General features: G+C 53.4%; 1 protein-coding gene across 1 annotated transcript in view; it reads left to right on the forward strand.

Annotated features, from left to right (window-relative positions):
- Fnbp1 (formin binding protein 1) overlaps nucleotides 1–10,158 on the forward strand; it is a 75,045-nt gene that overhangs the window by 50,752 nt on the left and 14,135 nt on the right. The window contains exons 7-10 of the mRNA XM_004640568.2: nucleotides 5,906–6,034; nucleotides 6,755–6,901; nucleotides 7,864–8,061; nucleotides 8,942–9,094. Of these exons, the coding sequence (XP_004640625.1) occupies nucleotides 5,906–6,034; nucleotides 6,755–6,901; nucleotides 7,864–8,061; nucleotides 8,942–9,094 (627 nt within the window). The remainder of the gene's footprint in view (nucleotides 1–5,905; nucleotides 6,035–6,754; nucleotides 6,902–7,863; nucleotides 8,062–8,941; nucleotides 9,095–10,158) is intronic.

The raw sequence follows: 10,158 nt of genomic DNA on the forward strand, positions 1-10,158 counted from the left end.
AGAGACCCTGCCTCAAAAAAACCCAAACCAAACCAACCAAGCAAGCTGTGAGCAAAAATAGCAAGAGAAGCTGGGGGTGGTAGTGTGCCTGTAATCCCTGCCACCAGAGGCTGAGGCAGGAGGATCTCTCAGAGTTCAAGGCCATCCTGTCTCAGAGACAGAAGTTTCACTGATTATTTATCAGATATTCCTGAAATTTTTATTGGATCTTCTTACTTTCTTGTGGTTTTTTTGTTACTTAATTATCTAATTGCTTTAGTTTTTGAGGCAAGCTCATTATGTAGTTCAAGTTAGCCTTGGACTCATTACAGAGCCCAGCCTGCCCTTGGTCTTTGGATCCTCCTGCCTCAGCCTTCTGAGTGCTGGGGTTACAGACCTGTGCCACCAGGCCTGGCCTAGTCCTCTTAAATGTTCACTTTTCGTTTCCTTTCAGGTTGTTACTCCAAGTTTTTTGTTTGTTTGGTTTTGGTTTTTTGGGACAGGGTCTGACTATGTAGCTTAGGCTGGCCTTGAACTCACTCTGAGGCGCGGGCTGGCCTCGGGCGCTCAGCCCTCCGCCCGCCTCCACCGCCCAAGTGCTGGCATGACCGGTGCGTGCCCCACTTGATGGCTGTGGCAGTACCTTCCCTCCCTACCCCGTCCTGCCCACAGTAGCTTGCTTTCCCGCGCATGCATTAGTATCTTTCATAAATGAGCCGCCCTCCAACGGAGCCGGCATTTCCTCTGGGAACCCTGTAGCGGAAGGATTGCGGAAGCATCGCCCCAGCAGGGCTCGCAGCGTTCCTGCCCGGCTGCTGCAGCTCATTCGGGTGTCGGCTTCTGGCGCGGACACGATGGGCCGTCTGCAGAGCGCGGACTGTCCGGGCTTCGCTTGTTTGTGTTGTGCCTCTGGTCCTGGGCACTGCCGGGGCTGGAACCGGCCTGTGCTCAGCCTGTCATCCTCCTGCCTCAGCCTCTCCAGTGGGGCTCATTCAGAGTGCTGAGAGTTCTCGACTACTTAGCTGCTGCAACTCAGAGACCGAGGGTGGACAGCGGCTGACCTGCCAAGTCCTCTTCAGAAGGGCGGCGTGGTGTCTCGTCTGTGCTAGGGTGGGCGGCGTGACTCGTCTTAAGGAATGCATCTTTTCTAGAGCTACATTTACAAAGTGATTGGAAGGTTTTGTTTTTTGTTTTTTGGGGGGTTTTTTTTGTAAAATAAAGTCAGGGGCCGGGAAGATAGCTCAGTAGAATAATTGCTTGCCTGGCAAGCACAGGGTCCTGAGTTCAATCCCTGGTACCAAAAAGAAAGAAAATTTAGGGGGCCGGGGAGATGGCTCAGTAGAATAAGCACTTGCCTGGCAAGCTCAAGGGCCTGAGTTCAATCCTCGGTTCCGCAAAAAAAAAAAAAAAAAAAAGTCAAATTGTAAACACACTCATAGTTTTTCTGTGTTTTTTTGAGACAGGGTCTCACTATGTAGCCCAGGCTGGCCTCCAACTCCCAGTGATCTTTCTGCCTCAGCCTCCTGAGTGCTAGGATTATAGCCTTGTGTGCCACTATACCTGGACCCCCAGCCCCTTTTTTTAAAAATTTATATTTATGTGTGTGTGTGTGTGTGTGTGTGTGGCCAGCTCAGCCCACCAGGGGGCGTGGCTGGCTGGCATGTGGTGCTGGAGATTGAACCGCGGTCCCTGGGCTTTGTAGGTGCTTTAGACCACTGAGCCATCTCACCAGCGCCCCCCCCTCTTTTTTTTCTTTTTTCCTTTTTTTTTTCAGTTCCAGGGATTGAACTCGGGGCCTTGTACCTGCCAGGCAGATGCTTATGCCACTGAGCTATCTCCCCAGCCCACCCCTCGCCCTCTTTAATATTTTTGTTTGAGATAGTCTTGCTTAGTGGTGTTATTACCCAGCATGGACTACTCAAATGTGTGATCCTCCTGCCTCAGCCTGCCAGGGAGCACGGCCACAACAGGCGTGCACAACACACACAACTGTTGCATCCTTTAAGAAAGGACGCTAAGTGACTTCCTGAGCAAAGCTCTGGACACTGCCCCAGTGCATACTTTACCATCTAAGGAACGGCAGGGGTATTTGGAGAGATCCAGGGCCATGCTCATAAAATGAATGAATACATCTCATTATTTAAGTAGTCACTGCATACATGGAACCAGTTCATATGTGCTCATTTTATTAAGAGCCAAAGCGGGACGTGGTGCCAGACGGGCCCGTAGTCCCAGCCCTCGGGGGGCTGAGGCAGGGGATCGCCAGCCTGGGCTATACAGTGAGGCCCCGTCTCAGAAAACAAAAAGATCAAACTGACAAAAGCCGCAGGCAGCTTTGAAGAAAGAGGCAAGGGCTTGCCAGCCTTGGGAGCAGGTCCCGTGCCTCTGGAGAGCGAGCAGACCCCTTAGTGAGCCGTTATTCTCTTCTTAATATTTTGAAATCCTAAGGGAGAAGTCAAATGAAACTAAACAGGAAATAGCGTCACATTTTTGGCTTTGCGAATGATCTAAAATTAGCAAGCTAAGTAGATTACAGACTACAGTACTTTTGTCTTTAAACTCCTTAGGATTTTAAAATCCCAGGCTGCAGTCTAGTCTCGGTTTAGAAAGGGCCGCGCTGCAGCCCTGTCATCCTAGCTGTGGGAGGCTGAGGCAGAAGGATCTCTGTGGGTTGGAGGCCAGCTTGGGCTAATAGGCCCTATGTAAGCACCCACACACACACAAAACCATCGGCAACTCTGACGTTTTGGGCAGTGTAGGGGCTGTGTAGCCTAGCAGGAAGGGGTCACGGCCTGTACACTCCAGGCCACCCTCGTTTATCTGGGGAGACCCTGAGGGCTTGCCAGGAAATTCCAAAGTCCGAGCTTGCTGTTTCTGCGCACGCGTGAAAGTCTGGGTCGCAATCGGAGCTGTCTGGGACTCTCCGCTCAGGCAGCTGGGCCACTTCTGGGCTTTGAGATACCCGCTCGAGGACTCATTCTCAGTGAGCAGAACCCGCTCGCCTGTGCTATGTGCTGTGTGGTGCTGCTTCTCTTTAGTTTTAGAATGGGAAATTCGGTTTGGAGATTTAGCACGCGGCGTGGGCCCCGGTGAAACGCCATCCCTGGGTGAGACGACAGCGGCTGTTCTTACGCTGCCTCATGCGGAGGCGGGAGACGGCAGCGCAGGACTTCCTTCGGCCCCAGACGGCCGAGATCCGCTCCGGGAAGTGTCTTGTCACCACCTCAGTGCTCCAGGGACAGTGCTGAAAATACTTTTAAAGATTTTCTTTTGTTGCTTTGTTGTTTTGGGGGTTTTTTTGAGGTAGGGGCCTGCTGTGTCATCCAGGCTGGCCACGAACTCGAAGCCATCTTCCTGCCTCAGCCTCTGGGTCCTGGGCTGGCAGGTGTCTGCCACCACGCCCAGCTAAGATATTTTTTTAAAGGTACTTGCAATAATGAGCAACCGCCTTTGAGAAACCAGTGACTGTTGAATTCCATTGTAAAATAAACATAAGGGCTCTCTAAACCAAAATAGATTTCCATAGCGAATCCGCTCGGTGCAGGGTGCATTCCTCGAGTGGACGTTAATCCAAAGCAGCTGCAGCTGGCGCAGAGCGGCCGCTCCATGTCCTGCAGGGGCTGTGGGCTGAGCACAGCGGTGCCTGGCGTCTGAGGGCCCAAGTTGTGCGTTGGAGAAAATCACCCCAGGAGGCCCATGCCACTTTGCCCCTGTGCCGGCCAGTCGGGGCAGGGTCCCCAGGAGGCCCTTCCCGCCGCTCCCCCACGGGGTCAGCGCTGCGTGGCAACTTGGTAGAAGATGTCAGGGCACTCAGGGGTCAGTGATTATGTGGTTAGCATCAGCTGCAGGGACCCGGGAGCTGGGAGGAGGGGCTCACAGTGGCCCGCCCTGTGCCCCTGGGGACCTCTGGAGGCGCCCTGGTGTAGGATCTATCAGGTTGGTAGGAGCAGATTTATAATCAGGAGGCTGAGGCAGGAAGATCACTTGGAGTTCGAGGCCAGTGTGAACTACATGGGGAGACCTTGTCTCAAAAAAAAAAGGTAAAGGGCTGGCGAGATAGCTCAGCGGACTAAAGTGCCTGCTCAGGCAAGTTTAGGCAAGCACAGGTACGAAGGTTCGATCCCCAGCACCACACACTACGCCAGTCCCGCCTCTGGGGCAGGCTGAGCCAGCCACAGAGTCTGGTTGTGGTGGCGCACACCTGTAATCCCAGCGCTGGGGAAGCTGAAAGCAGGAGGATCACCACAAGTCCGAGCTATGTAGCGAGACCCTGTAACAACCAAATACTTAAAAAAAGTAAATAAAAACCAAGGGAAAAAAAAAGCAGAAGACATCCCCAAAGGGAGCCTCACTTGCCTCGTAAGCTCTGTTTGTTCTGTGCTTCACTGGAGAGAGAAGGAATTTCCCCTCCCGCCCCTCTGGGTTTTTGTGTGTCTTTCCGGGGAAGGTGTGTAGGTAAGAGAGAATACTTTAGAAAGGTCAGTTCTCTGCGGGGATTCCCTGGGTTTTTCTCTTCGTGTCCTACAAGGCGATCACCACTGAGGCGGAAGGCCGAGGCGAGAGCCAGGTGCCTTTGCTGGCAGTGCTGGGGACAGATGGTGTCCCCGTGGGTGGCTTCCGCCCAGCGCCGTGGCTGGACAAGCCTGGGTCTGGGGGCCCAGGGGTAAGGCTGGTGGCCACAGTGAGAGGAGGGGTGCCTGGGCCCCTGGCAGGGAGGCAGTGTGAATCAGGAGGACACACACAGCCGTGGGACCCCCTACCTGCACCCCGGGCCGGCCCTGGTGTCACACGAGGCGGAAACCGTGTAGAGCATCTAGAGGGGACGCACACTGGGGCCTGGCCTGTCGCCGCCTCTGCGCAGCCCTGCTGTGCGGTTTCTTGCGGTTTTTGTTTCTTGAGACAGGGTCTTGCAGTGCAGCCCAGGCTGGCCTTGAAACTTCAGTGAGCCTCCTGCCTCAGCCTCCTGAGTGTTGGGATGGATGACAGACGTGTGCCACCGTGTCCGGCTTGCGTTTTTTCTTTCCCCTCATTAGGTCTCTGCTCTTTTCTTTGGTACCGGGTATCGCGCTAGGGACCTTGTACTTACCCGGCAGGCGCTGTGCCACTGAGCTACCTCCCTAGCCCCTAGCATGCTTTCTGTCATGCTGGTTTAGGGACACAGAGACAGGTTCACCAAGCTGAGCTGTTGCGATGGTGGGCCCTGCCCTTGGCGGCAGGTGGCTGGGGCGGGCTCTGTGCCGTGGTTGGGTCCATGTCGCCTGGTGACGTTTTACAAGGTCCTCTGAGAGCAGTGGTTCCTGTCTGCTTGGTTCCTGGACCCCTTGGGAATTGGCTTTTAAGATGTGTGGGCTCTCATTTGTCCCACTGCAGGAGCAAGGCCCGGCAGCAGTGCATGAGCCACCCCGGAGCAGACTGCAGGGAGCCCAGGCCCAGTGTCAGCCCAGGACGTGTGAACACAGCGGGACAGTGGGCTTGTGACAGACGAGGGCAAACATGCCTTCCCTACAGAAATTTCAAGTTCTCAAATTTAAGACTTTTTTGGCAGAGTCTCGCTGTGTAGTCCAGGCTGGCCTTGAACTCACTCTGTAGCTCAGTCTGACCTCAAATTTGCAGTCCCCCTGCCTCAGCCTCCTGAGTGCTGGGATGACGGGTACACCACCATGCCCAGCCAAGGCATTTAAAAAAAAAAAAAAAAGCTTCTGCATCCAGGCGTAGTGGTTCCTGCCTGTCATCCTGGCACTCAGGAGGCTGAGGCAGGAGGATCACTATGAGCGCTAGACCCTGGGTTAGCTAACAAGAACCTGTCTGGGATGGATGGAAGGATGGCACCTGCTCCACACAGCCCTTTGAGGTGCCGAAGTCCTGGCACACTGGCTGAGGCCTCCAGGGATGATGCGTGGATGTGTGGTTTCTCGTTTTGCTCCAGGCGCGGCAGCAGGCTCAGATCCGACACCAGATGGCGGAGGACAGCAGGGCCGACTACTCCTCCACCCTGCAGAAGTTCAACCAGGAGCAGCACGAGTTTTACCACACACACATCCCCAGCATCTTCCAGGTGCGCTTCTGTCCCCGTCTCCGCCTGCACTGGGATGCGCCCCTCGGAGGCACCGTTGCCGGTCTGTGCTCGCAGGGATTCCGGGGTCCTCGCTCCCGCTAACATTCTGGAAGCGTCGACGGCGAGCCTCGGCTGGCTGTAAAAACGCAACGCAACATTCATCTGAAAACCTCCTCCGTCTGCTCCTGCAGCTTCTTGTTTTTCCCTTCCCAGCTTCAGAACTGTGACTCTTAGATTTCTGTCCTCTTCGCTAAAAGGGCCATTCTGGCCACAAAAATGTCAGCTTCCCTGTAGGGGACAAAGCAGCATTCACCCGGCTTCAGGCTTCGAACAATGCCTCTTCTTTTGTTTGGTTTGTTCTCCTTTGGCTACTTTAGTTTGTCAGAAATGCAGAGAGCGGGCTGCGGGTGGAGCTCAGTGGTCTAGCGCTTGCATGGTGAGGTCCAGGCCCAGAGACAGCCCAGTGGGGTGGTGCACGCCCATAATCCAGCACTCGGGAGGCTGAGGCAGGCGGAGCCGTGAGTTCCAGCTTGGTCTGTATAGTAAGACTGTCTCAGAAAACCACCAAGCAAACCCGATTGGGCACGGCAGACCCTGGCAGCCGGCTGGTGCGGCGGCACAGGGAGGGGAACGGCCCCTACCCTCAGGGCCCGATATCAGGAACCCCTTCCTGCAGTGCTAGTGGCCCAGGTTCTTACCTGAAATCTGATGATGTGGCAGAAAATCCAGGAGATGGAGGAGCGGCGGATCGTGAAGATGGGTGCATGCATGAAGACCTACGCTGAGGTGGACCGGCAGGTGATCCCCATCATCGGCAGGTGCCTGGATGGCATCGTGACAGCGGCCGACGCCATCGACCAGAAGAGTGTGAGTGGCGGCTGTGGGCATCGGTGCACTGGGTTTCCTTGTGTGCCTCGGGGAGCCCCCAGGGTGGGGAGTCGCCTGCCAGGTATTCCTGCCTCAGCCTCCTGAGTGCTGAAATGACCGGTGTGTGCCACTACGCCAAACTTTAAATAAATACTTGTTTCTCAAAAAGTAGAAAAATGACTAATGGAAATATTTTCAGATATCAATTAGAGATAGGCCTTCATGATTTTTTTAAGACTCAGTAAATATATATATTTTTTAGGGCGGGTCTATAGGGTCTCACTACATAGATTAGACTCATAGTGATTCTCCTGTTTTCAGCCTCCCAAGTGCTGGGATTACAGGCGTACACCACCACACCCAGTCTCAGTCCCAGTCTCAGCGTGCCCTGGGCCAGGTCGGCACAGCACTCTGGGGATCAAACTCCAGTCACTGTGCTCTGCCTAAGCAGGCACTTTAATCTGCTGAGCTATCTGGCTAGCCCTTTGTATTTATTATTAATACATAGTTTTTACATTTCTTTTTTTTTTTTTTTTTTTTTTTTTTTTTGTCCTGAGGCTCAGACTCAGTCACTCTCTCATGCTATGCAGATACTCTACCACTAAGCTATATATCCCCAGCTCTGCCTTTGTGAATTATGTTTATTCATTCTAGTGATAAACATGTTGATAGGCAAAATAATATCAATCAATATAATTTTCTTAGAATAGCAGCTACACAAGATGACCATAATTTATTGTAAAAATATTTGCATAAATAGGGCATGGCCACACACGTCTGTAATCTCAGCTACCTGCAGCAGGAGGAGTAAATTTGCACAACCGTGTATCGAAACTGATCAGCAAAAAGGGGTGAGGGTATAGCTCAGCATCCCCCGAGTTCAGCCCGCAGTGCCACGAGGAAGAAAGAAAAAGCCCTCGCACCCACTGACTGCAGCCCTGTGGTTGTGGGTGTCACTTCAGGATTCACAGCTGGTGATTGAAGCTTATAAGTCAGGCTTCGAGCCTCCGGGGGACATCGAGTTTGAGGATTACACCCAGCCCATGAAGCGCACCGTGTCGGACAACAGCCTGTCCAACCCGCGCGGGGATGGCAAGCTCGAGCTCAAGTTCGGTGGCAAATCCAAAGGGAAGTTGTGGCCATTCATCAAAAAGAACAAGGTACTGACAGTTCAAACCAGTGCGAGATGGGTTGGATAAAGTGTGGAGATTTTTAACTTTAAAAAACACCTTAGCTCTTAAAACTGTAGTTTCAGAATGGGAAGCGGTCAGCTAGCGCGTGGCTTGGTGTCTCGGTGGCAGTGGCACCTCTGCTGTGGCCCTTATCTTACTTCAGGCCCACCCTCACTGCCCATGCCACCCCACTAACCACTGGCTGCGCGGCCCTGTTGCACCTCCTCTTTGGCCCCAGGTGCCCCTAGGTGGCCAGGTTCCCTGGCTGGGAGAGGGGATAGCACCTTGTTTCTATAATAACCCATCAGCTCGTTGCCACGGCTGACAGCTCGGTTTTGAACTCACGTTAACACATAGCCCTGGACACTGCATACTTCCCTTGCGTAGCGTGGTACGTGGGTGCATGACGGCTTAACCCGGGTGATGTACGTTAGCATCGAGGCGACATGATGCTCTAACCCTGTAGGGTGGTTCAGCGGTTCATTTAAAGCCTACCTTAGCGTCTAAGGTCTGTGTTTTCTTCCATTCGCTCTGTTAGCATAAGAGGTGGAGCCCCTTGACCCTCCAGGCTTAGAGCGGGTGTAGAGTGACTAACGGAGCGGTAGTTGGCTTGCGGATGTCGCATGAGCTCCTCCCCTGTCGCGAAGCCCGCTAACCCCCTCCCTCTCGTCCCCCCCTCCGTTGCAACGCAAGCACCACGCTTTCCTTTGGACCATGGCCTAAATATGTAATGGTTTGTGTTTTACTTGCTTTCGATTTCCAGTATGATTTGATGCTTATTTTTGTTTTGTGTCTCCTTGTTTCTGGTTTACTGTGTCACCGCTCATCTCACACGTAGCTTGTGTCCCTTTTAACGTCCCCCCATCAGCCCCCCCCTCCGCCCCCCACCTCCGCCTCACCCTCTGCTGTTCCCAACGGCCCCCAGTCTCCCAAGCAGCCAAAGGAGCCCCTCTCCCACCGCTTCAACGAGTTCATGACCTCCAAACCCAAAATGCACTGCTTCAGGAGCCTAAAGCGAGGGGTAAGTGCCGCTTGGAATCTGTCTCTGCGCACGTGTGTTGCTCCTTCTCGTTCTGCTGACTTGCTTTGTTTGTGAATGAATCCACTGTTTCCTGCCATATCAAAAAAGAAAGAAAATCCTAAGATTCATTGTAGCTGGAAAGAAAACAGGAATGGGAAGAAAGGAAGGATCCGAGCGTGGTGGTGCACGCCTGTGACCCCAGCCCTCAGGAGGCTGAGGCAGGAGGGTCACTGGGAGTTTGAGACCAACGTGGGCTACACAGTGAGCTAAAGGCCAGCCTGGACTACAAGGCAAAGTCTTGCCTCAAAAATTATAAAAGAAAGAAGGCTAAAGGGCTGGTGACATAGCTCCGAGAACTAAGTGCCTGCTTAGGCAATCACAAGGACTGGGTTTCAATCCTCAGCACCACATGCTTTACCAGACCCTCCCCCCAGGGGTGCTGAGCCAGCCACCGAAACCAGATGTGGCACACACTGTAATCCCAGTGCTGGGGAGGCTGAGACAGGAGGATCGCTGCGAGTCCGAGCTGCTTAGCGAGACCCTGTACCAAATACATGAATAGGAAGCAAGCATGCAAGCAGGCTGTGGGGTGGGCTGGTGGAAGCAAAGCGACAGACAGCCTGGGTTTTTTTGTCTCTGGTTCATTGTGAAAGGACTTTTCTTTTCTTCCCCTTTAAAGCATCACCTTGATTTTACCAAAAGAGGAAATGCAGATTCAGTTTCTAAAACTGAGTATGAGATGAGGAACTGGGAGGGACAGCACGGTCAGAGGACATTTGCTTACTAATTCTGAGGCCACGCAAGCAAGAGTGAGCGTCCTGTCAGTGCTTCTGTCGGAGCTGTGCTCCTGGCTCAGGGGAACTGGCCCGACACACCCTTGTAGCAGCTGCTAGCGAGGCCCTAGGATGCTGCTGATAAAGTCTTCCCTGGAGGAGCCCTGGTACAGAAATCAGAAATCTTCCAGAGGGCTGGAGAGATGGCTCAGTGGTCTAAAGCACCTACTTGAAACAAGCTTGGCAAAGCACAGGGACCGCGGTTCAATCCCCAGCACCACATGCCAGCCA

This window comes from Octodon degus, unplaced genomic scaffold, assembly GCF_000260255.1.
Source record: "Octodon degus isolate 3935 unplaced genomic scaffold, OctDeg1.0 scaffold00123, whole genome shotgun sequence".
NCBI lineage: Eukaryota > Metazoa > Chordata > Mammalia > Rodentia > Octodontidae > Octodon > Octodon degus.